Here is a 27,893-nt window from a genome sequence, read left to right on the forward strand (position 1 = left end):
TGCTTTCACAATCATACCAAAAGTATTCTTTTTAAAACTGCGTTATCTGAATGTTATCTGTATATGTATTTCCTCTTTATTTAGGTTAGAGTTTACATCAACGATGTGGCAACGAAATGTAAAATGCCTAACAACGAGTGCGCGTTCAGTTGGAGCGCTGATGCAACGCCAAAGGTGACCTCGTTAGATAAAACCACGGGTACATTGTACAACCTTATTTTAATAAAACATTACAAACTTACATATTATATATGACAAATGCATAAGTTGTTTCATGAAATAAACGTATCTGATTTTTTAAGATCTCAACATGATTAATGTATGATTATTTTCATTGAAACTTTCTTAAATAATTATATTCACTTCTAACAAAATATGTGTATACTTTGTAGGAAGTGTCGGTGATACCCTAACAATAACAGGCATTAACTTCGATGCAAATAACACAAACAACCAGGTGACAATAGGGGGAGTAATATGTGTTGTGACGTCATCAAGCTCTGGACAACTAATATGTACGGTTGGAAACGGAGAGCTTGGAACTCATGCGGTTGTTGTTGACGTACAAGGGAAAGGGAAATCATCCGGTGAGACGACTTTCACTCTAGAGGCAGCGTTTTCTGGAATAACCCCGCAAACAAGCACCCTTGGAGGTATATCTACTATTACGTTGTACAGTCTTCTTTACGCAGTTCTTTCGTTCGGTTTAGTTATCTTCATTTGAAATGAATTAATTACTCTGAAATAAAAACCTTTTTTAGTTTTTCTTTTCAGTACTTTAAGTTTAAGCTTTACATCGTCTAAACTATTTCCATTTAACATTCTTCAAATGGGCTTGTCCTGCTTTTAGTAAAAGGCTTGTGTTAATAGTTATAAAGAGTTCGAAAAACTACAATAATATTATAATACCAAAAAAATTAAGGCAGGTCAGCAAACAAGTTGTACAATGTCAGGAAAGATGGTTCTTTTCTAATGACATACTTAGGTTTTTGCTGTATATATTCCTCGTTTAAAAAGGCCAATATATATATACTCAAAAATACATACATTACCTTGAATGTTTGGAATATATAAAACAAATGCTACCACATAAATTTGATTACTTGTATCGTCTGTACTCACGGAAGACTAATTTAATCGCGTGTACATCCTTGACATTTATAATCACAGAAAACCTTTCACAAAATAATTTGAAAATAATTTGAATTTGGTATTTTCTTAATATTCCATGAATAATTACTTAATTCTCAAATAATTTTTACTGAAAGGTAAATTGTTGGCATATTTCAGGTAATATAAACGCAACATTAACTGGGAAAGGATTCTCTAAAGATATGGTTGTGAAATTTGGGTCGGTGGATTGTGTAAATATGTGGTATGAAGATTCAACAACCATATACTGCCAAGTCCCAGCATATAGTGATCTTGTAAGTAATCAAATTATCGTACAAAACACTGCTTTAGATTTATATAAACATTAATGTTTTAACCTTCAAACTCAGGAAATGTTTCAGTAACAATGCCTTTTTCTAGATGATTAAAATGTCTGGTTATTCTAATATGTTTGGTAAAATAAGCATACCGATTTATAATTTGTGCATACCTTCAAACTCAAAAATGTGTGTTTTATTTTCTTTTTAATTTTAATTTGCTTAATCCCACACGACAGTTCAATATAGAGAGCATAGGATAAGTATCCCGTGGGCTGCTGGTTCGATTAAGTTTTCTCACCACTGATTCAGAAATCATGTGGAATTAGTAGTCGGTCACTTGCGGAGATATTGAAACAGCAAGGAAACTCATTTCCTGCTAGTTCATCAAACAAATAAAAGAATCTAAGATTAATATCAAAACATGTTTATTTCTATGAATAAAAAGTATGTTACAAAATTAAACACATAAATCTTTCCTTTTTCAAGACTGTGAGCAGCCAACAACAAGTGTCTGTGAAGATATTTTCAGGAAGTGTGGAGATATCTGTACCCCAAACATTTACATATACTGTTCAGAGCGGAATCGGAATAACACAAGTTTCTACTACTAGTGATCTTACAGTTCATGGTAAGTATATGTGCAGTTCATTATATAACAAGTATGTGGAAAATTATTGTTGGCATTGAATTTATTTAAAGCTGGTTGTAGAGGAGAGTACAATATGAAAAATAAGAAAATACCCTGGCAATATAAATGAAAAACTAACGTGCATATGATCACATCTTCCAGCAAAATCCGATCAGATTTCAAATATTGTCACAATTGCCGTGCTATCGGACCGCAAAATGGTTAATCATTTATCAAAACGTTTTGAAAATCATGTTTTGTCGTAAACATAGTGAAAATTTTAAAATAATAAAATAGATCTGCTTTAATATATCATAGATAAGAAATGATGGCAATACTCTGTTCTGTTTTTAAATATGCGTATTTTTTAATTTCTTTAGAATTCGACAATAAGGTTGCATTACAAAAAAAAACCATGACATATCGTTCAAAACGTCTGTTCTTGTTTTATCTAGATACACCCAGATCATCACGTTTAAGACACATTAAATTTTCTAGATCATTCTTTAACTCGGGAACCATACAATACTTTCCTTGGAATGACACGAACGTTCCATTATAACGGCCGTATGAACACATCAACGAATGTTTTCTATTTCAAATTTTCAGCATTTAACTGTTTAAATGATGACTACTGTTACAGCCGGTGCCGGGAGTGGGAGCAAGGACGATAACTTGCATATCGTTTCCATCCATAAACCGAACTCAATCAAACCAAACCTACTACAGTTTTAGTTTTATTTGCTATTTTCTCTATTTTTTATAGGCCAACAGACAATAACAATTGAAGGCACTGCTATGGGGACTAATGGTAAAGTGATGCTTGGAAAAACAGCCCTTGAAATACTGTCTCGGGTCGACACATTAATTACGGCTAAAACCCCACGAGGAATTCCAGCTGGGTCAGGACAGCCCCTTCTTGTTTTCTATGGAACTGATGGCGCCATATTACAGTCGTGAGTTTTTAAAATATGTAATTGATTCTTGTGAATAGCCTAATATTTTAAACGCTTGAAAAAGATTTAAACAATAATTAAAAACTGTCTTTTTTTTTATCTAGTAATCTGTAGCATTGAGACACATCATTTGGAACAAAAATTAAAAGAATCTTTCAAAAACTTTACCACCGATACTCTTTACCAAACTTTAGTTCATAAATACATAAGAAGTTTAAAATATTTTACCTATAACATTTTATATTACGTATTTTCCCAACATCATCTATAGTATAATAACTGATTTTTTTTATAATTTCCGAGACAACGATTCAGGTTATTATAAACCCATGGACAAAAATGGGAAATAGTGACCTTCAGAGCTGCTTTTTACTTATTAACGTAATAGTAATTAAGGATTAAACTGTTTGAGGCCAAAGTATGTTTGTTTAAGTATACAATACAAGATTTGCTTGATCTTTATATATTTGATTACTCAGAAAAAGTATACCAAGTTTGGATGTTAACTTAGAGCTGACTGCGGTTTCTCCGACAAAAGGGTCACTCGTTGGAGGAACAGAAGTAACTCTTACCGGAACAGGATTCGGAGATGTTAAAGATGACGTGAAGGTATATATACATGATTTTACGCTTTATCCATAACGTTACTTACCTTGCTCACAAATAAAACAGATAGTACGTATTTATCACTCTGTATACAGGCAAAATGGTCAACTGCTTTATCTCATTAAAATACATAATATAGTACAATTAATGCAAATTGCATTTTGATGGAAAAGCAGAGTTGATATTATTTGTTGGATCTATTTTCATCACAGTTGATACACGCTGGTTAAATGTCTGGTATGTCTTCAATAACAGGAGTTAGATATTGATTTTAAGCATCTTTTTTAAATGATTTTTATCCCATTCATCCGTTCCTTTTGAACTAGTGAATATTTTATCATTGTTATAGAAGAGGATTAGAAATAAAATTTAAAGCAAGAGTATTTGTTTCGAAGTTGTTGTCGACTAATTATCAGAAGTAAATTTGGATTTCTTTTTAAAAAAAACCGAATTATTTACGCTATTTTATGCTTTCCTTTGAGTATGTTTTGTATATTGATTGAATCGTTTATGATTTGAACGGCACTGTTTTTTTCAGGTTACTATTGGAAGTGATGATGATAAAAATGAGTGTTTAGTTACTAAAGTAGACAACCAACAAATACTTTGTGATATTGAGGACATGACAACAACATACCTTATCAACAATGAAGAATGCGGTATATAATTTATATCAATTCAATTTGAATCTGACATAAAATTCAACTTTTTGTTTGAGTTCCTTAATTTTTTATCGTTTATAATGTTAGGGGTGTATGGTTTTCTTGTTTTAGTTCTAGCAGATAAAACGTAAAGAACTAACCAGAGACTTTTTTGAAAATAAAGAAAGTTAAGTCTACAGTGTCTATGCTTGTACTTGACTTCACCCTTTGCCACTGGTATAGAGTCAAACTAACTTTATCTTGATATCACAATTATTGATAATTAACAGTAAAATAAATGAAAGCTAGACTATTCAATTCAATTATTCAAAGGAATACAATATTTATTTCAGGACTCGAACCAATATCAATCTTAATACAAAATATGAAAAACAATATGAACAAGAATTTTGATGCAGTTGTCATTAGATGTTATCAAAGATGATTTATTTTTATTTTTGATCCACTTGTCTTCTTGATGTTGGGTTTAAGAACATACCGTCGTCCGACACTGCGTTGGCCATATGGCGACTTTCTCTGTTTGTTAATTGAAGAAGGCCGCCGTTGGCACTCCATAAGTTATTTAAGGCACGAGTCAGCACCTGTGTCATTGACGTTTCATATGATTGTTTGATTCCTTGCTTTAAAGAATTCCTGAACAGAATTCGGACCCTCACCGATAAACACATGTCGTTGACTTCTTGCCATTTAACCATTTCGGTCTACCTGTAACAGGTGTTTAAATTTAAACAGTTGTTTTTGTCACTAAAAATAACTGATGCTTTTTCATTATATGTTATTTCAATTGTTAAAAGGGATCAAATTTTTACTTTCAGAAAAGGCACCATTTTGCTTTAACAAGAAACATTTGGAAATAAGGAAGGGGGATTCAGTTATATTTAGCTGGAAAACGCCTACCACTTCAGTCAGTACCGCCTTCAACATGTTTGAAACTGACAGCTTAGAGTCTAAGTTACCTAAGGAAGGAGGCTTCACTACCGGGTCTGTTCAAACGAAAGAAGGTAATAGTTCAACAGATGCAAGAATTTGAACGATATCTAACTTTCTGAAATTATAAATTTTGCACACTTCATTTGACATTTAATTTAACTTTTGACAAATTTTTTAGTTAGAATTCATGTTTAAATTGAAAGTGTTTAAATGCTGAAGATGTACACCTGCTGGAATAGAATAAAGTTTATACGTGTTTTATTTCTCAGGGAAAGTGAAGCATACATTTGTAGATCTTGGACCACGATACATACTTGCATGCGATGGAAATTGTGCAAACTTTTTCCGAATGATAATTCAAGTAAGTTCAGTACACATAATGTTTATAAATAATAACATGTACCTTATTAATATTACTGACATTAATGTGAAATTTCTTTCAATTACTCCCTTCATTTTGTATTATTTAATTGCATATTTTATAGTATTTATACCATTTTATGTGAAAATAATGTTTAAAATGCTTGTTCCAAATATCGAACTTGTTGAATCAATTGTTTTAGAGTTGTTTAAGTCACTTACATTAAAGAAATATAAACCAGTTGTCACTTATGTGGGACAGCTTTCTTGTTGGTTTTATGAAGCTCAGTTTCTTCAGACATGCATAGTCAACTCATGTTTATACCATTGGTACAGATTATGCCTAACAACAACCATCTTACTCCTACAAAATGTTTTAAATTAAACAGGGTGTACCAATTTTTAGTTCGGTACATTCAAGGTACCCTGCTATTGTGACCGGATTGTGTCGGGGACAGCGTTCTTTGAACGTCGCCTTGCTTTGTTGATCTTTCTTCGCATTTCTCATTTGTTTATATGATTCAAATAAATCAAAAACTGCTTCGTCGTTTAACTTATTAAGCATTCCAATCAACAGGAATATTCCAAGATAATCGTAACAGTTTGATTAACAGCAAATCATTGTTAGGCCGCGCATATAATTCATTCTGTTTTTCCTTTGAAAGTGACCAGTGATCATTTAAGAGGAATTAATATTAATTATTAACGTGCTAAACATCTTAAACAAGCTTGTCCTTTTTTCAATCTCGAAAAAAAAATTAGAGAACGTTTCAATGAATTTGCTTTCAAAAAGATACATGAAGAGTGCATAATAGGGCTGAATCAAAGCTGTCAAAAGGCAAAGGGTGAACGGTTCAATTTCATTTTAGAGTCTGCAAAAATAAAGTCGGTATATTGGGCAGTTTTTGTTCGAGGACATAGTCAAGATATAATATTCTTTAGTGTAGATGTTCAATTGTGATGCTAATGCAAATACTAAAATAACAAGTTACACACACATATTAAATTAAGGATGAAAATTGACGACACATTTTGTACTTTTTGATCATTCTTGTAGATTATGAGGAAGTTTGATGGAACATAGAAATTCTAAAGCGTTTGTTTGAAAGTTATATCCAGACCCAAATTTGTTCTATTGACATCATTATCTGCATGTTTCCATACTTTGCTTTCATTTTGTACCAGGTAATGCCAATGGAATCAGCAACAAAGACAATTCAGGTTACCGTTGTTGGACAAGTTGCTCCTACTGGCACTTCTAAAACAATTACCAAAAGTAAATAGATTAAATATATTTTCGTGTTCAATTAAGAATGAAAACTTTTTCAGATAATACACAAAGAAACAAACCGATATTTGCATATTTGTAAATTCAACTCATTCATGGTGATATCGTGCAATTTTGTTAAAGAAACTACTTTTGACTCAAACTTAAGGTATTTTATGCGACAAGATTTGTCATATTTCCTCACTGACGTCTTTTTAAGCAGTCTATACTAATTTTTCTCTCATTCAAATCTTTACATGTGCTGATTAAATAATTGATGATATGCAAATCATTTTACTTTATTTCTTCATATGTTTACCGTTTAAGGAGCAAGTGAACCAGTGGATGAGTCCGGTTGCAGCCTTGCCCTTCCTATCATAGAAAATTGCGATAGCGAAGCTAATGTCAATACTGAGGAAATTAACTTCCAATTTTCGTGTACTAGAACACCAACAATTAGTTCAATATCATTTAACCAAGCCGACCCTAATATCCAAAAGTCCATACTTCAAACAACAGCGTTGACTGTCAATGGTGATGGTTTTAGCAGCCATGATTGTGCAAACGTTGCGAAAATTGGAGACTGTCCTTGTACAGTTACTGGTTCTACTCAAACGTCATTTACTTGTACACCTGATAGCAGTTGTAATTATGAAACAAATGTGTACCAATCATTTTCCGTGAATGTCAAACCACTAGGAGATGCCATCTTTAACACTGAAGCAAGAATGGAGAAAGTCGTCGTATTTATTCCCTCCGTAATAAGTATTTCACCTCAATCAGGTTCTACGCAAGGAGGGACAGAAGTCACCATTACCGGAAATATATTTACTTCTGACATAGATCAAGTTGCCGTATCGTTTGGCGGAACAAGTGCAGATTGCAAATACCCAGACCATCACCAGATTATATGTACAACGCCGTATAAAACTCTTTCTGGTTTAGTCACATTCTCTGTAAACATTGAAGGGATTGAGGCTAAATGCGAGACTGACTCAAGTTGTAAATACAATTATGACCCTGATGTTACCTCAACAGTGACAGCAGTAGATCCTACTTCAATTTCAGCTTCAAGTACTTTAACATTTACTGGGACACATTTAGGTAACGAACCAAACCATTTAAGTATCACCGTTGCTGGCGAAGATTGTTACAATATTGCTATTGTATCTGATGACACGCAAGTTAGTTGTACATTAGATGCACTCCCCGCAGGAATTTCTATACCAGTTTTGCATGTTGCGGGAAAGGGTAATGCTGAAACAAGTGTAACTATCGAAGCCACCCCATCAGCAGCGATATCACCAGTTTCCGGAAGCATACACGGATATACGGCAGTCGTATTTAACGGGTTTGGTTTTGTTCCCGATCTTACTATTACGGTGAATGATCAAGACTTTTGTGAGACATTGACTTATGTTAGTTCCAAGAAAGTTGAATGTCTTACTAAAGCTAATGGGCAAGCAGGGACGGTGTCTGTACTATTAAAAAGTAATGACGTTGAATACAACACGATCGATTTTGAATACTCCGACTCCGACACTCCTGGACTGGTTTCCATTACCCCGGAGACAGGCACTGTTGGAATGGCTGTAGTTTTGTCTGGAAGTGGATTAGGAACTGACCCAACTCAGATCAAAGTACATATAGGCAACGCAGAATGCACAGATGTTACATTTGTGACAACGGATATAAGATGTAATACAGGCCCTCAGTCTAGTGGAGAATATGACGCCTCAGTAACAGTCTTAGGAAAAGGGCGTTCAAACCCTGTCACATTTAAATATACTATAACAATAACCTCATTCACTCCCGAAAGCGGTAAAAATATTTTTTATCTTTATTCTTGTAAATTCACATGAGTTCTGTAATTGTTTGGTTTGATGTGTTATTATTCTGTGACCATGCTGTTCAAGCTACACTTGTAAACACTAGTCCCGATTTTGAACTGTTTTTGATAATGGTTAATTATCAAAAACATTTTATCAGTATAAATTATTCCTTTAATATAAAGTTACAATATGTTTCATTCGCAATAAACTAAAATCACAATGTTCAAATGTTTGTATTGCTATTAGCTTTTGTCATGCACTTTTATCTTTGTTAAATATGAAAAATTGAAACGATTAAAGGATACTTTGGTTTTATGTGAGTAACAAACATTTATAAAATGAACTCGGTGGTTATTAGTCTTTCATTTTAAACAAGGTAAAAACTCCCTCTTTCTGAATGTTTAAAATCTATTTTAGAAGAAATTTTTGATATAACGAATCCCAATGATGACATGGTTCTGTTTTATTACATATACAAAGTGGTGTACATATACAAAGCTGCACGCCTCCAGATGAGCAAAAATATTTCAAGACATTCAATCTTTAGAAAATGTATTAAGATCTTAAGTAAAAAGATTCAATATTTAATTAATTATTCACATGGTATGTGCAATTTATGACTGATTTTGCAGTATCAATCACTATAATTCTACTGCGTTACTAGCAAGAGGTATTTATATATATTTTGACCTCTTTTCGATAATTTACGTGGATTGTAAGTACCGTTTGCAATGTGTGAATTATTTTCTTTGGATTTTTTACAGTATTTTACTTTCAAATACATTTTCAAAATTTTCGTGTACATTAGCATGAATCTGGAAGCATGCGGCTTTAACAAACGAATATATTAATAGATAAAACAAAAAGAAATTAAATGATGGAACCATAAAACTGTAAAAGTCAGTTTTAACAAATATGGCAACTATTATGTTTTTAATGGATTCACGCTCTTTTACAGTTTGCTAAGTAATCGGACGATTGCTGACGACCATACCTTTATAAAAAAATTTCTTGAATGACTTATTTTTCAATTTGTTAACAAAAACCGCGGGTCTTTAAAATTGACATTATGAGACATTTTCTCGTCATGTAAAATGATTTGCAAAGAGTTGTTACTTATAAATGATTGCTTAATATTGTACTGCAAAGTCAGAAATTTTCAAAATTTATTTTATGACAAAACATAAACGCTTATACGAGTATAACCTTTGATGTTTCTCATTATTGAAATATATTTTGTATGATTATCATTCAAAACTTTATAATTTATCATTAGAAAATTATATGTTATTGCAGGGGATATTAACGGAGGCCAAGAAGTTACTTTCTCTGGAAATGGCTTAAGTGCATCAATGGTGGTCAATATTTGCGGCCAGAAATGTAACTTCCAAAGTCTAACATCAACAACAGAATATAAGTGTCTGACTCCACAAGGCACTGGTAATGCATCAAGAATATATTAAGATAATTTTTGAGTTAACTTTTTGATAATTTTGACAAGATGTAAACAATAAAATTTCATAATAATGTAAGATGTCTGATTTAAAACACAGTTTGTTTAAAAAAGACATTTTTTTTAAACTAAAATGTTATAACCATATTGCAAATTGTTTCTTTTAACGCCTGAAAGAACTTTAATATTGTAAACGTCAATTCACATAAAAAACTGTACATGTATTCACTATTAACATGTCAAGGAATATTGTAATTCAAAGACTCAAACGTCATATCCTTTATACTATTATTATTTTTTTTATATATTAACAGAGGGAGACAGCTGTTCTGTAGAAATTCAAGAGGGCAATAATGACGTAATTACAGCTACAAAAACATTTAGTTATAATAAAGGCATGTCTCCAGCCGTCGAAAAGATTGAACCACGTAGCGGTGGTACAAAAGGGGGAACACAGCTTACTATAACTGGAGACAGATTCAGGTAAACGATAAGTTTGAACTCGTGAAATGTTAATGCCTTTCTATATTAATTTAAGACCTGTATATTTGTTTTTGTTCTCATTGCCTTAACTTATGTAGCATTTATGCAATTACTACAGTATTTGTTTTCTACAATATTTTCAAATAAGTACCTCATTCAAATGTATTTGCGGAATATATGACTGTCGTTTGTTACGACATTTGTATAAATATAGAACTAACATAATAAATCAAAGCTTAGCTTAATCATTTATTAGTTTATTTTCCTAATATATGAGCCTAAGGAAACGGATTTATTTTTGTTATCTGCCAAAACATAGAATACTTATAATGATAAATGACAAATAAGTGAAAAATTTAGCAACTCTTACCGCAGATTAAATGAAAGCTTAATGTGATTGTTATACTACGGAAATTGCAAGGAGGTAAATTATTGCAACTAAATGTTTCTGGGCATGACTGGGGACATGTCCGGGGTCCATACTCTACAGCAAAAGCTATATATTTTTTATTTTAACGGGTGGATGGACCCTCATTAGACATAGACTTCAGTAGAAGCAATTAAAGTGCACATTTTTTTGTGTGAAAATACATAATGTATCAGGGCACGTACTATAATAATTTAGATTGCCTGGTTACCTTGAGTAATTCATATCAAATTATTATATGTGTTGTTTCTGTTTTCTTTCAAATGATAAAAGCGACACGATGTCAGAGGTTTCTGTTACCATTGATGGAGTGTCATGTGTGCTGACGTCATCATCAACCACCCAAATTGTGTGCACCACTGGTGAACATGAAGAAACAAAACTGTCTACGGTTGCCGTAACTGTCAATGGTGTTCGGGCAACTGCTGTAAGATCATTTGAAAGTTAATTTGTAAAATTCTACTGATTTAATTTATTGTCATCAGATAAAGACGATCTTTAAAAGAGAATAAAGTTAAGTACTAAGCTAACGCCGTGCTGAGATTCATATTCCTATAACTTGAACTGTTTTATCAAGTTTAGATCATTTGAATACGTGTTTGGTAATCAAAAGCACAGTTGAACAATATATTTATTTTGTGCTTCATGATTTGAACCATTTGGTATGGCGAGGTCACGATATACAACTGTTCACCTTTTGGGAAGATTCTTTAAGCATCCTGGTGGCTGAACGGATAGATCATTGGAACGGTATTCCGGTGGTCTTGATTGTAGTACTGAGTCAGGCTGCAATTTTGAACCCGGAACAATATGGTTCTACAAACTGTTATAGACTGTACAAAACTTTATCAATTCAAACTTGGAATTTAGCAAAATATATTTTATGCTAATGTTTTTAAATGTAACACTTTTGAAATACCATAAATAGATAAATCATTAAAACATTGTGATTAAAAACCAAAAGGTCGATCAACGGACCCTGCAATTCAATTACGCGGATAAGTGGGGTTCCACTTCTACTTGGGGTGGGAACCCGGTACCAGCAGCTGGTGAATATGTCGTGATCCCTGCGGGAACAACTGTCTTACTGGATGAAGATACGGCAGTCCTCGAGATGCTCTTAATACAAGGTAAAGTTATCAGAATAAATGAAGGGAAAACCATTATCGAATAAAAAACGACAATTATTTACTAATTAACAAAAAACATGAATAAAACATCCGCCGCTTTCCCTGAGCTCTACCCAAATATTAAATACAGACAAACAAGCGGTATAACAAGTTAAAAAATACTAACTGCATTTAATCAAATACTAATATTTGCAATGTTTTACACACTTGTTTGCCATTCTTGATATAATTCTTGATTAAATTGATAGGAGAACAAATTATACTTACAATGCTTTATCTGCACACATTGTCAACGTGACATGGTGATTTGTATTACATAGTGTACCATTTTAACGAATGTCCTCTATGGCATTTTACTCGGTATTGTAAAAAAGCAACAATGCATCATAAAGGAAAGCTACACTTTAATAATACTTTTTGTTAAAAGCATTCATGTGACGCCTATAGTGTTTTTCACATTTTTATACATATGCAAAGACAATATTTACTTTCAACTTTTTTTTATAGTATTCTGGATATGTTCATTTCTTTTATTTAAAATGTTATTTTGTAGGCCATGTAATTTTTGACGAGAAAGATGTTACTCTTAAAGCTAAGAGAGTACTAATTATTAATGGCGGAAGTCTAATGGTAAGTTGTTTATCTTTTAAATGAATACCATCATTTAAATATATATGGAAGTAGCATTTCGAGGGTCAGTACTCGTTTACTAGGACAAGGAATTAGCGTCTATACGCGAAAGCTGCATACCATTTTTAGTAAGTGCTATCTGGCAGGATACATAGACTACATCTTTTGTATGTTTTTACATGGATCTTTATTACATGTAAATTGAAAATAAATCCGAGGCTTTAACTATCATTGAAATATTAATGTATCCAACAGCTAATTCTGTTAATATTTAGAATATCCTGACTTATATTATAATCATAATTATATTGTTCAATTTAATGTACGTTGCATTTGTTTCGTATAAGATCGGTACAGAGGAAGCACCGTTCAAGCACAAGGGAACTATTGAGCTTTATGGAGATTATCATGATCACGAGCTTCCAATTTACGGTACAAAGGTTGTTGCTGTCAGAAATGGAACACTTGGCCTATTTGGTTAGTCACTACACTTGTTGAATTTTCTTTTAGCTGAATTTATCATGAGTATGTATGTCAGTTTATCAATTTTTAAGATGTTTCGGGTTTTGTTATCACCATTGTCGTAAGGACATTTTACTTGTGTCTAGTAAGTATTTTTATTGACTTATGTTTGCATTATACGTTTTTAAACAATCACAATGGAAATGATATAACATCATCAAGAATAATTCAAATATTTCATCGTTAGCACTTACGGTAAAAAAAATATACTTGTAGCCATATTATTATCTACTTTAGTCGAAATGATCATTATACATTCATTTTAGTGTTATATTTATTTCATTTGCCATGATGTTATTAAACGTTATACAAGTTGTAAAATTTTCATTCCAATGTTTTGTGTTACTTCTTTTTCTTTTTAATGTACCTCAAATACTTATTCTGTCAATCAATGTTTTTGTTTGCTTTCTTTCACAGGTCGTCCGATTGAAAATACTTGGACATTGCTCAGTCAAACAGCAGAAGTAGGGACAAAGACAATATCTGTACAAGTTAGTAGTGGCATTTTGCCTGGCGGAATGTTACCATTTCATGTTTTATATTGGTCTGGTACTTCTGTTCTTGTGGATAGATTGCCTATTATTACCTATTAGGGGGCTAGCGATCATGAGAGATATTGCACATTTCATTTTCACTCATAAACAGAATTCATCAAACGAGTTATATAATCTTTACTTTCAAAGTTGTTAAAGAATATGATTACATGCAGGAATCTGTTACCATGGAAACCAAAAGTAATTATAGGCAAAAATTTCAAACATCTACTTTTAAGGACCTTAAAGGCCTAGATCTTAGATATTTTTTCGCATTGTCTGTTTGACGTTTACCAAATTTGTTCAAAATATAACCCTGGGATCATAATATTCCCCCCGGGGGTCATTGATTTTCATTATGTATTACAGTAAAAACTTTAAAAGTATTCTTGTCTAATGGTACAAGGCTAAAAAACTTTTATATTTGGTAAATAGTATTATCTATAGGACCTCTTTTAAAAGTGTTAAAATTTTGCCCCTAGGGCCATAATTGGCCCGTCCCCGGGGTCATAGGTTTTTTCTTATATGTATACAGTACAGCCTTAAAATCAATCTTCTTCAAGAGTTGACAAAAGTTGTAGGTAAGATACTTTGCAGGAAACATAGTTTAGTGGACATTCACTTAGATTCAAATAATAGAACTTAAAACATCTTCTTATCTAAATGTTCACGGCTTAGAGTTTTGATATTTGGTATATATTACTATCTAGAGCTCCTCTACCAATATTTTTCAAATTTCTCCCCTGTTGTCAAAATTGGCTCGGCCCAGTTGCCATAGGTATGCCTCGTACGTATATAGTAAATTTTTAAAAAATATCCTCTTATTAGAATTGACAAAGGCTTAAGGTTAGATATTTGGCATGAAACATTGTGTAGTAGAACTATACAAAGATTGTATAAGTATCAGCCCTTTGGTCAAAATTGGCACGCCCCGGGGGTCTTTGGTTTGCATAATGTACATAAAGTAAAAATTAAGAATTCTTCTTTCTTGTGTGAAGGAAACAACATTTATCGGAATATCTTTTATACATGTTAGCGTTATTTCAACAAAAAAGATTTATTCACTTTGACTAGAGACATCATAATTCACACCATTTATAAAATGATGATTTTAAATCGTAAATGTTTTTTTTATCTTTTTGGTAGAGTTTGCTTTTAGATAAATATTAGATTCATGAAAATTTGTTTTTCATTAAAGCCTTAAATTTATTTGAGATTATTCTAACGTATTGTTTTCTATTTTTTGAATTGCTCACAGTTTTATGTATGTTGAATTATCATACTCACTTTTGTTCGTGTAATCTGTGTTTTGAATACTTCCATATTTAGGGGCCTATAAATGGATGGCAGGTAGGTGATGAAGTGGTTATTGCAACTACAGATGGTCACAACTCGCAAGTGCAAACTGAGACTGGAATAATTGAAGATGTATCTGGAAATACAATTACACTTGAGAATCCTTTAGAATACAAGCATTTAGGGAATACTGAAAGTTACACGTATGTATTAATTTTTATGAATTTATCTCGATGTTTCTAAATTCTTTTTCGTAGCAACTCCTTAAAAGCAGTATTTTTGTGAAAGAAAATCTTAGCAAAAATACTTCAATTTATCCAAACAAGAATCCTCAAAGAAAGCCCAACACGACACAATTGAAAAGGTTGCAGGTACGGTTTGATTGAGCTTGTTCATGGACGATACTGTAAAGTGCAAACTACCGTCCTCGCCCCCAGCACCGGCTGAAGCAGAATTCAACATTTTTGTGTCGCCTTGAAAAGGTGACATATAGGGGTTACTTTCGTCGGTGGCGTCTGCGTCGTTGTCGGCGTCCCCTAAAGCTTGTCCGGAGTATAACTCAGTCACTATAAGTCTGATTGACTTCAAACTTGGTATGCATGCTTCTTTCAATAACCCGAAGTGCAGTGCACAAGGACCGGTACTCTGCAGTTCTTATTTTTGAGTTATTGCCCTTTGTTAATTTTCATACTTTAATTTTGTCCGGGCCATTTCTCTTCAACTAAAAAAGCTATGGACTTGAAACTTCATAGGATGATAGATCTCATTATTAAGAAGTGCAGTGCACAAGGACCGGTACTCTGCACTTCCTAATTTTTGAGTTATTGCCCTTTGTTAATTTTCATACTTTATTTTTGTCCGGGCCATTTCTCCTAATGTATAAAAGCCATGGACTTGAAACTTCATAGGATGATAGGCCTCATTAAGAAGAAGTGCTGTGCACAAGAACTGGAACTCTGCATTTCTTATTTTTTGAGTTATTGCCCTTTGTTTATTTTCATACTTTAATTTTGTCCGGGCCATTTCTCCTTAAGTATAAAAGCTATGGACTTGAAACTTCATAGGATGATAGATCTCATTATTAAGAAGTGCAGTGCACAAGAATCGGTACTCTGCATTTCTTTATTTTTGAGTTATGGCCCTTTGTTAATTTTCATACTTAATTTTTGTCCAGGCCATTTCTCCGAAAGTATAAAAGTTATGGACTTGAAACTTCATATGATGATAGATCTCATTAAAAAGAAGTGCAGTGCATAAGAACTGATACTCTGAATTTCTTATTTTTGAGTTATTGCCCTTTGTTGATTTTCTTACTTTATTTTTGTCCTGGTCATTTCTCCTCAAGTATGAAAGCTATTTACTTGAAACATCATAGAATGATAGATCTTATTGATAAGAAGTGCAGTGTACAGAAACTGCTGCTCTGCACTTATTATTTTTTTAGTTATTGCCCTTTGTTATTTTTCATATTTCATTTTTGTCCTGGCCATTTCCCCTAAACTACATTGTTCACAAGGCGACACATCCGACTCGCGGAGTTCTAGTACATTATAATTGTGAAATTTTGAATTTAGAAACATCCGCAGATGTGTAAATACGGTGGTTATCATGGAACTTTCAAAGTTTCTTGAAGTTATTTATATTTAATGACAGAAAAACACTTCTTTTATTCCTTATATCAAAATGTCAAAAAGCTTTGAAATTTTAATGGTTTAATCTGGTAAAGATATTTTCTTTCATGACAATTTATTTAAATTCATCGCTTTTTCCAACATATAACAAGCATGTGGCATTTTCTACAACCATTATATCATTAATGATTTGTTTCTGAGGTATAGAATGCCTTAAAAGTCAAATTCTCCTTATAATGTGTTAGTGCTACAAAAATCAGAAAAGATCAGAGCAGGTGGCCAATCGGTACATCTAGACAATTTTTCATAAAAAATCAAGGTGTCTTTTTTGAATATTGACCTGCCATTGATAAATGTTTGAATGTCAACAATTTTTTACGATTAACGTATTAGGTTTTAATGACTGTACCTGATGAAGACTTTGAGTCGAAACGTTGTACATTTTTCAAATAAGATAATAAGATTTTTAAATTGAAACTAGGGTTGATTTCTATATTCAAACATACATCAAATTCTCCTGAAATTCTTAAGGAACATTTTTTTAACTCAAAGAAGAACATGGAGATTTTATCCATATTTACAAGAACAGTACCAAAGATGATTACAATGAAGATTCAGCTGTCTTTGAAATTCAATTTACGTCTAGAATGAGGTTATCTGGTAATGCATCTATAGTTACTGCTGTTTTAGCTTTGTCATAAATGTAAAAGTATGATTGTATATATCAATAAAAAATTGATAATCTTATAATATAATGATCAAGAACCTTTGTTGCGATTCCATGATATCTTAAAACCAAAAATCTGGAAACGAAGTGATCCCTTGGAAGCATTTATCACAACAAAATTATTCGAAAATTGCAGACTCGGTTTGATTGAGTCTGTACGTAAGGGATAATGTATAAGTGCAAAATCCCTCACGCCCTCTAGCACCGGCTAGAGGGATATTCAATTCTCATCACTTAAAAGTACTGGAATTTAACTCCGTGAAATTATTTTTGATTCCAAACCACGTAAGAGTAAAAGGAAATATAAAAGAAGTGTATGTTCTACACTAAAACATCTTTAATTAGTCAATCATTATGGTAACTGTTTACAAATAGGAATTTTAATTCTGGAATCAGGGTGATAAACCTTTCATATTAAGTACATTTACATCATCTGAATAAAAATTTTATTGGGACATAGCCATACTTATCAAACTTCATGATAAAAAACCCTGCCTTTATTCTTCTTCTTTTTCGCGATCCTAGCTCTACGCCGACACCATTTCGTGACGACACTGCACAAAATGTAATTCCGGCACCTTTTTCATCCCGCAGTGAATTGTTTGCCTCTGCAACGCAGACCTGGGAGTAAAAAATTTTCCTTTACCACATGATCATGTTATGCATAAATGGCCATTTCTATTATGCTTGTAAAATTGTTGTTCAAAAAGTACGATGTCTGCGTTGTAGAGGCAAAAAATGAAATTAAAATGGTTTCTGGTCACTAACAAGAGATAGGAATGAAATATTGTTATCTAACTTAAGTTAATAAAAAGCCAGCTAATATGAAAATCCCGGTTGGGTTGCTTCTAGACTTCGTCAAGGTCATTGTATCTTACACTATAAAATATTAGCTTTCGTACAATACTAAAACGTAGAAACTTATATTGTAATCAAGCGTTGAATATAATAGCAGGCTTTTATGAAGGCCACGGTTATGATTGTTTAAGGACCCCCTTGGGTCCAGGTTGCTGATTCTACAAAAATGGTTTCCGGATGAAAATTATAATAATCAGTAAACTATTATAATTAGAAAGTTTATTCAGAGACTTTACTGAGGATTTCTTTGGGACTTCCGTCAGGTCCGGTCAATATATCATTGTTACTTATAATAGAGCAATGGTTAATGGACCGTAGCTAAGTGGTAATGACACTTGGCATTTACTAAGAATTTCAAGAGAACTAGCTTGAGTATGCTGCGGGGCCCTTTATGTTTAAGGTCAATGTCACTGTTACTGAAATAGAAAATGGTTTCTTGAAGATTACTAAAATAATCAATTAATTAATTAATTATAATAGTTATTGGTACACGGTACTTCAGCCCACATATTATTTCAAAAGTAGAGGTTGCTAGTTGGGGTATGAATCACCTTAAGTTATTGCTCTTGTTTACTTTTTAAGGCATAGAGACGGTTCTACAGCTAAAGTTGAGTATAGGGCAGAGGTTGGCTTACTTTCAAGAAATGTAAAGGTCATTGGAAAACCTTTAGCTGGGTTTGATACAGCGATAGAAGCATGTCCCGATGGCTTTGATACAGGTAGATATTGTCTGATATTCAACATTTGACTTGTACCTTCATATGAATTTGCAGATGGACATCATTTGAGATCAATGGAAAGAAAAGCAAAGAGGTCAATTTGCAGAATGGAAAGTTTAAGTTTAAATACATTATAGATATAAACATCATTTATCTCCAAATATGTGTATCCATGATCATTATGAAACAACAATCAATGAAAAAGAAGCGGTAATTTCTTATGACATTCGTTATTTTGTTATCTTATACCATTTTCAAGTGCTATACTTTAACCATTTTCAAGTGCTCTGCTTTATTTCTCAATTTATATCGTTTCAGGCGAATTTAAAACACAGACATGCTTTCAAGGACGGTTTGGAGACGATGTTGGAAGTGATCAATTCGGAGGCACAGTAATGATGCATCCAGAATATCCTGCTAATAGTACAGATACTAAGGAGCAAATAGTCAAAGGCCAGTTCTCATATGTTGAATTTGAACACGTTGGCCAAGCATTCCGCCTTGGTCGTTATCCAATTCATTTTCATTTAATGGGCGTAGTATCTGGATCCTATGTTAGAGGCTGTAGCATACACAATACATTTAACAGGGCAGTAAATATTCATCACTCCCACAATATTCTCGTGGAATATAATGTTGTGCATAAAGTTATGGGCGGAGCTCTTTTCCTTGAAGACGGTATTGAAACTGGAAACATATTGCAGTACAACCTTGTTTTGTTTGTCATATCAAGTACTAGTCTTCTTAACGACGATATTACACCTGCATCCTTCTGGATAACAAATCCAAACAACACTGTACGACATAATCATGCAGCTGGGGGAACACATTTTGGTTACTGGTTCCGAATGCATGAACATCCAGATGGGCCATCCTTTACTCCTGATATTTGTCCGAGAAGGGTGGTCATCGGAATTTTCTTTAATAACACTGCTCATTCCTTCAGCTGGTTTGGTCTTTGGGTGTTTGAAGAATATTATCCGGCAGTCGAGGGTTTATGTAAATCTGAAAAAGGCCCAGCGGCAGCTATTATTGAACAATGTACATTTTGGAATAACAAAAAGGGAATGGAGCTGGTTACGGTCGGTGCCATTCATACAGTGAATCTGATTGCAGCTCAAAATTTTGAAGCCAACTATGAAATTAAATTGGTAAGAAATGCTGCCCCTGTTGGTGCATTGTTAGATAAGGCTCTACTTATCGGACAGGCAAACTCTGTAGAAAATCAGAATGATGATGGCATCACTGATAAGGGAATAGTTTTCCCATTTGCGGATGACTTTGGCATAAAGGACACAAAGTTCATTAATTATAACGATGCGAAAAGTGTGTGTATCATGGGTACAAGTATCGATGGAACATGCAGTGACAAATGCGGTGCATACAAAATTGAAACCTCACAATTACTTTTTGAAAATGCTCCTAATCGCCTTTGGTTTAGGTGGTTACATGAAACAGTTATCAAAGATCTTGATGGGTCGTTATGTAACACTCCTTATCCGCAGATAATTGTTCCGACAATGAATACTTTGCCGGGAGATAAATGTAGAACAGATTGCTCTGCGTATGCAGTAGGGTCAACTGTACCTCCAAGTAATTGCGATACTAACATAAAATTCACAAGGTTTGGGTTTGACCAATTAGTGCCATCTTCTGTTTGGGGGAAGAAGGTTAATTTTGTCACCACATTTAGCGGAGCGCAGGTTTCCGTTGAATCTTACTTCAGAGATCACCGTGTGGAAAATAAGAATGGGTGGATGGCGTTGTTGCAAGTTAACGAGACGCACAGCATAGAGTTTACAGTTACCGAGGCTATGATAAATATTTCGTTTGTTGGCAGGATCCATGATATGGACGTAAGTATTTTTTTAAGTGTTGGAAGATCTAAACGGACATTCATATTCTATTGTGTATGTCGTTTCAGATCTATTTTCTTGTTAAGGAGTTTTTCTTTAACTGATGGAAACTACATCTTAAGACACGTGTTGCATGTACGCTTAATAAGGGCGAACCAATTACAAAAAGGAAAATAAATGCAACTGGTTACAATTAATGCTATTCATACATTTATCAAAATGTTTAAGCCAAATATGAAATTTAGTAATTAAGAAATGCTGGCCCTCTTATTGCGTTGCTAGATATTTCAGTCTGCTTTATACTGATGCAATGTAGTGATTGGCGTATGTGTACAAAACATCTGAATAATATTCCTTTTTCGGAACACCTCCGTATTTACAGATTAACTACATTTATCTAATAAATGGGCTAAATCTAGCATTATCCAAGTTAAATCAGATATTTACATTACTTCATATATAAAAATATATTTATCTATATTCTATATATGCTTCACTATAGCCTTATGATTGCCTCATGCTTAAAGTCAAGTTGGTGGATGTGCCTGATAAAGTGTCAGTAGACAATGGAGTGACCAACAGACCTCAAACAGAAAGCCCCCTTGATTGTTCCAATCCAGATATGCAGACAGGGGACTGGTATTATGAAGACAAAGAAACATTTGGATACGCAGTTATTGCATGTATGTACTAAGGTCTTTATTAAAAAAATAGAATTTGATTAGTTGTTTAAATATTCCCTTTTCTGATTGAGCCTTCCTATCATTTTTGAAGCAAATGCTGTGGCATATGGTCCAAAGATGAAGTTAACAATGCAATACATCATGTATCACACAAACCATATATTGTTTAAAGTATAGTTGTAACTGGCATAGCTGATCTTCTCACAAACAAACTTTTTATTCATGACAGCTAAATAAAAAATTCTTGATGTTATGATCCATTGCAATAATGAAAGAAAATTATAAACTGAAAGCAGAATAAGTTAGTTATTAAATAATAACCAAAATCAGCTTTGTGAATGATAAATCGATGCATTTATGGACATCATTAATGAATTACTAGTTAACAAATACTTTACCGCTTGTGTTACACGTTAGTATGATTATGTTTTTAATAGGTACTTAGGCGCTTCGTTCTTTGAGTAGATTTTGGCTCACCAGAATACGGCGTATTCTTATAACTTTCCTCGTGCAAAACGATTTCGTTCTTCGTTTTTAAAAACGAACCAAATAATTGGACATTTTCTACTGGTTTACCAATGGTTAAGGTTTTCTATATTATTTATAATTGTCTATAAACTTTAGGGTTTTTCAGTTCTAATTTGTTGTTTTATATCTAAAACTAGGAACAAACTGAGCTTGGTTATTTAGAATAAAGCTTTCATAGTTTCCCTTCATATAAATGCCTTAAATTATTTTCTAAAGGTCAAATATCTCCCTTTCAATATGGACGTCAACATAACTTCATATATATCAAAAGTGAATATAGCTCCTATGTCACGATACCAACGTTTGGCGCCCTTGTATTAATCTATTATGAATACAGATTTCATATGCAGTTATAAAACATGCATTGCATATAAATCTGCTCATGGATGATTTAATTAGTTTATAGTTTTTACAAAGTTTGTAAACATTGACCTGAACACTGCATAAATTTAAAGCAATGATGCAATAAATAAAAAATAAAAAAATTATCTGATTTCAGTTGTCAACAGAGGAAACGCTAATGTAGATATCAATGTCAATCTGAAGGTTGTTAAATGCTTTTTTGAAAATTGCATAACTCCCACACCGGCATACCTTCTTCCGCCACCAACCGAGAGACCAAGCGAATTTCAGCTTTGGGCAGATGCCACTATATGGAAAGTGGATTTGGACATTAATCTCCGAAATGCTTCTAAAGACGCAGATGGGACAAACGTTGGACCTCCAGAAGAAGATCAGGATGTTATAATAGAAAAAGGTTTTTTCACATTAAACAGAAATTCTGGCCACCATGTGTGCTAGTGGTACATTTCGCACATAAAAACGTCTAAAGTCCTTGGCGACATTCGAACCCACAATTGTTAAATGACCACATAAAGTGACTATTTTTATGCCTTAGAGTTTATCGTTTGAAATTTTAAGAAAATTGGCAATAATTATGCAAAGAATATTTGATTATTTCTAATTGATGATTTATATCTATGAATTCATGTATGAATCCTCAAAGGTTTTATCTTTTTATGATTTTCAGATATGTGGGTTGTTATATCAAAATATAATACACCTAGACTGGGCGTAGTTACAGTACTTGGTGGCCTCGAGATCGACTATGAGTTTGAATACAACTACATTTTTAGTGCTAAAATTATAATTGTCAAAGGTGGACGATTTCATGTTGGTTGGCTAAACAATCCTATTCAACTTGGAACAGTGAACATAGTGCTATTGGGAACCCGACAAAGTCCGCCATATGTGGATATCGATGGTGTGCCTCTAAGCAATAAAGCTATAGGTAATAACATCACTGTACACTAGAATGTGTACATTTTTGAAAAAATAGCATATTTAAGCCAAGAAAATGTATACATTTATGTATACATTATCTTTTTGTAATGTGTTGACAGGCATACACCTTTGCCTTTCTTGATGTATATTTTTGGCTAGAATTGATATAGTAGGAAGAAAGTGCTAGGGAAAATATTTCTGCGTTTTCGTAACTTCATGTTAATCTTAGCATTTTTGTATTTAAAACCCGAAGCGTCATGTAATGAAGATCCATTTCCTGTCTATGAAGGTTCAGTTTTTGTAACCCTATACTTTTAACCTAGCTGTTTATGGTAGAAATTCAGTGAAACAAAATTTTCTTTAATTCTAAATGAATAACCGTTTCGAACACAGTTTTATAAATTTCATTTGCAAGTTGAACACTATTCTAATGGTACACATACCTTCACTGACATTTGAAATTTATTGTTTTATTTTTATTATTATTATTTAAGTTGTTAATATGATTAGACTTCTGAAATATTAAATAATCCGTTTAGTTCTACTTTTACGAAATATAAACAAAAATATACAATTTTGTACAAAATATATTTTTCATGCCTAAAACGGTGAATATGAAGAAATATTTTTCTTAATTATCTAGGTGTTTATGGTGGTCTAGAAATGATTGGAAAAGATGTTGTTAAATCATGGATGAGACTGGCAGAATCTGTTTCTGCAGGAGCAACGGTTCTTAAAGTTAGAGATGATGCATCTGCATTAGCTAGTTGGAAAGCAAATGACAGGATTTTCATCACTTCAACGTCAACAAATAAGAAAGATCTAGAAGTTGCGACTATAAAAGTTGTGAATGCTGCGTCTTCAACTATTACTCTAGAAAGTGCTGTTACGAAGAGACATAGCGGTAAGAAATAATGCCTGACCTATTATTTATACATATTTATATCTTATATTCATATACCTTACAAGTTTGTATGTAATGAAAATATCATATGTGTCATTTAAAACTTAAGAAAGTACCACAAACGTTAATAACTTCTATTGCTCTGTATATTTAATGAGACGTAATGTGCGTTTTGTGAAATTTGCATTGCGATTGATGACTTTTTGTCAGAACAATAAACGGGAAATTAAATAAAATCTCCTGTAAATAGATTGTGATAATTAAAAGCTAAATAAAGAATGTCCAGACAATTATTGATATGATCTCAATGAATTTTAAATGTTCACAAACAATAGTTTTCTTTTAATTCTTACCGTTTGTTATACATGATTCTTGGTTCTACAGGAGGATATGAGACTGTAGACGGACAGGATATTGATCTGGGAGCTGCAGTTGGTCTACTGTCACGTTTAATTACTGTAGAAGGGGAGGTTATCAATAATGATCCGGATGCATGGGGTGGTCGGATGCTTGTTTCAGTTACATCGCTTGAGAATGATATTGTTTCAGGTAAGAATAGTTCACTTTCGTACTAAAAAGCTAAGTCTCTAAATAAGTAGTGGACCGCTATTCCGTATTTTTGTAGTCAACAAAGTCGCTTTTGTACTTGTTTGTGAAATATTTTACATATCACACAGTACTAACTTAGTATCTGCGTGAAGGCATAATACACCTATTTCCTGTGTTATTTTAATTTGTCATGTCATAATGTACCAATTATATCTTGTTTGCTTCGAACTTTCCATTCGTAACATTCTCAAAAACATAAGTTATAGAGACCCAATGGCGCAACATTTGGTAATTTATAGTTTAGTCAATACCTCAATTACTGGAGTTTTCAATCACTTTTTTCTATCAAGGATATGCTCGACTCCACAACGTGTTATTTCGTAACATGGGTCAGGACGGTTTCAGGGAAGACTATGATCCAAGACATGCTGTTTCCTACGTCAATACAATGTTTAACGCTTCAAATAAACCATCCGAAGTTTACAACTGCGCTTTTGAAGATATCTACAATGCTGCTATTGGTGTAATTGGAACTAAAGATTTAACTGTAAAGGGCAATGTCGTTCTGAAAGCTCTTGGATCTGGTAAGCATACCAATGCTACTTTTTATAGCAGATTAAAAATAGTGTATAAAATTATAAATTGTCCTTAAAACACTGTGTTTAACTGTATAAATATATCATATAGAATCAATAGAGCTTATACAATTCGGCAGTTTTCTAAATATGATAAATCGATATATTAACATATTGTGCTAACATTTTTCTTGTTTATGAAATACAGGATAAAAATCTCTGAAATTTCAGAATACAAAATAAAACTATTCAACGACATTCTTTAAATGTGAACCTAGATAAGTGTTTAAAATACAAAAAGAATAGTTGAGCCTGTTTTACGTATGTTCTTTATACAAATAAATGCAAGATTTAAATAATAAAATGCTTTCATTTTAAGATTAAATATACACGTATATTAATGTGTTATAATCATTTAAATGGTGTATTTCTTTACAAAGCCATTGTAACAACGTCTGAAAATACAACTCTAAAAGAAAACCTGATAGCCAATACCTTTTGTTCTGCTGCATTTGATGGTCGCAAAGAGGAATTCAACTTGGCACTGGAATATGCAATTGAGGCAATCTCTTCAAAGTCGTTACAAATGCACGATAACTATGTATGCGGATCCGAGCGTATAGGTTACCACGTTCCTGGTATCGCATGTGACGCTACGGAGATATTCTATTCCAACAACTTTGCTGTAGGAAATCTCATTGGAGCTGCTATATTGCCTGATGACAAACTCACTCTTGACAAGTGTGTGAAGTTATCAGGCTTTACAGTTTTTAAGAACTTTGATGTCGGATTATATTACCATAATACTCTTAGTCTGGTCGCTTCAGACAACATATATTCAGATGAAAATACAGGTATTTTCCCCATGGTTATCGGACCAAACCCTTTGACTCATGAGATAGGAGGAGAATATGCAGAAGTAAAGGATTCCATCGTTATTGGCACCTCATCTGTAACCAATTGCAATGAAGAAACAGAGCCGTCCGGAGATTATATAGATCTAAGTTCCAAGCACAGGAGCAGCAGAGGTCCGAATTCGGAACGTCTAGGTCTATTGATGGCTGTTTTTACCGGTGGAAAAAATAATTGCCCAATCAAACCATGTTTCAAAATAATGGTTTACAATGCAATTAGTGGACAAATGAGAATTACAGGTATACTAATGATTTTGTTAAAATATATTTTTATCTGCCTTTGCAGAGAAAGCAAATTTCTTTTCATGTTATTGTACCAAATTTCACAGGTAAACCATTGTTAATAAAAGAAGCACAAGTAAAGCAAAAATTATGTTCTTAGATAACCTTGTCAATTTACTTATACTAGTATATAGGATTTTTTACGTGACATGTGTGCCGTTACATCTCAGTTAAATCTCACATTGACATTTTTATGCCAACATATTGTGGAAATCCTTTTTTGTTGGAGTTTAAGCTGCAACAAAAATGTTAATGAAATCTTCTTAACTTACACACAATTTCTAGTTTTTATCTGTTTGCTTCAACATATTCTTATTATTTTTCAGGTGTGACATTCGTGAACTTCAAAGGCGAGAGCAATGGTTGCAAAGCTGCGTTTGCTATCGCTACACTAAAGAAAAATGACGATGCTAACCATCCAGTCCTGATGTCATCTATTACAAAACAAGATGTTGACACACCATACTCTGTACTTATACACAGACCCAATGTAGAGTATGCAAAATGTTATATATATTTTGTTTCGACTTTCACATTTTCATGCATGCATATTCCAGGCACGAGTTGGCAAATTTTTTTTCGTAAAAAAGCTTCCTCTCATAAAGAACCGAAAGTTCCTATAGTAATTCTTACCCAAAGCGGTTGGATGCTACTTTATCATAGGCAGTGTCCTTATCCACTCGGCAACGTTGGCCGCACCAAACCTGACTCGTATGGGTAATCTACTGACATTCTCTTTTGTTTTCATACTGATACGGTTACATATTTTTAGCGCCATTTAGATGTAAAGTAGACATATTAATTATTTCAGTTGCAAAATGTCTAAAAATGTTTTTGTTGGGTTTTCATTTGCGTTTCAACTGAATATTCAATAATATAAAACAACTACATCAGCTGATTTACGGATTTTTTTGGATTTGTTTGTTTGTTTGGGTTTTTTATTATTTTTTTTTTTTTAGTATTTTGTTTTTATTTACTTATAGAGACTAGTATTTTTTTCTCTCGTTATCTACTACATACATACTCTGTAGATAAGAATAATTATTAATGATTTATCATTTTATTCATTCTTGCTTTCGTATCAAAATTATCGTAAACAAATTGCAAATCAAGTGTATGTAGATGTGCATGCATTAATGAGATAATACTAGTTGTGTTATTGGAAAACATTTCTTCTGTTTCCTTATACAATGTTGAGAATGTTTTTTGAATGGTATTTATAATTATCTATAAAA

The 27,893-nt window shown here is 32.9% G+C and overlaps 1 protein-coding gene across 5 annotated transcripts in view; it reads left to right on the forward strand.

The window, feature by feature from the left end:
• Window positions 1–27,893, forward strand: part of LOC132740513 (fibrocystin-L-like) — an 83,649-nt gene that overhangs the window by 40,092 nt on the left and 15,664 nt on the right. For 4 of the 5 annotated variants that reach the window (XM_060728428.1, XM_060728432.1, XM_060728431.1 and 1 more), the window contains exons 25-53: window positions 85–199; window positions 393–653; window positions 1,291–1,427; window positions 1,920–2,061; window positions 2,828–3,017; window positions 3,497–3,626; window positions 4,162–4,282; window positions 5,101–5,286; window positions 5,485–5,576; window positions 6,761–6,851; window positions 7,170–8,663; window positions 9,971–10,114; window positions 10,442–10,610; window positions 11,311–11,464; window positions 12,002–12,167; window positions 12,721–12,797; window positions 13,145–13,274; window positions 13,737–13,810; window positions 15,182–15,351; window positions 18,947–19,083; window positions 19,402–20,939; window positions 21,442–21,622; window positions 22,650–22,907; window positions 23,181–23,441; window positions 24,078–24,338; window positions 24,723–24,887; window positions 25,238–25,471; window positions 25,903–26,616; window positions 26,985–27,153. In XM_060728428.1, coding sequence (XP_060584411.1) covers window positions 85–199; window positions 393–653; window positions 1,291–1,427; window positions 1,920–2,061; window positions 2,828–3,017; window positions 3,497–3,626; window positions 4,162–4,282; window positions 5,101–5,286; window positions 5,485–5,576; window positions 6,761–6,851; window positions 7,170–8,663; window positions 9,971–10,114; window positions 10,442–10,610; window positions 11,311–11,464; window positions 12,002–12,167; window positions 12,721–12,797; window positions 13,145–13,274; window positions 13,737–13,810; window positions 15,182–15,351; window positions 18,947–19,083; window positions 19,402–20,939; window positions 21,442–21,622; window positions 22,650–22,907; window positions 23,181–23,441; window positions 24,078–24,338; window positions 24,723–24,887; window positions 25,238–25,471; window positions 25,903–26,616; window positions 26,985–27,153 — 7,961 coding nt within the window. Of the gene's footprint in view, window positions 1–84; window positions 200–392; window positions 654–1,290; window positions 1,428–1,919; window positions 2,062–2,827; window positions 3,018–3,496; window positions 3,627–4,161; window positions 4,283–5,100; window positions 5,293–5,484; window positions 5,577–6,760; window positions 6,852–7,169; window positions 8,664–9,970; window positions 10,115–10,441; window positions 10,611–11,310; window positions 11,465–12,001; window positions 12,168–12,720; window positions 12,798–13,144; window positions 13,275–13,736; window positions 13,811–15,181; window positions 15,352–18,946; window positions 19,084–19,401; window positions 20,940–21,441; window positions 21,623–22,649; window positions 22,908–23,180; window positions 23,442–24,077; window positions 24,339–24,722; window positions 24,888–25,237; window positions 25,472–25,902; window positions 26,617–26,984; window positions 27,154–27,893 lie in introns of all 5 variants that reach the window. The other variant, XM_060728429.1, reaches the window with a different exon arrangement.

This window comes from Ruditapes philippinarum, unplaced genomic scaffold, assembly GCF_026571515.1.
Source record: "Ruditapes philippinarum isolate M1 unplaced genomic scaffold, ASM2657151v2 ctg1282_1_1_1_1, whole genome shotgun sequence".
Lineage (NCBI taxonomy): Eukaryota > Metazoa > Mollusca > Bivalvia > Venerida > Veneridae > Ruditapes > Ruditapes philippinarum.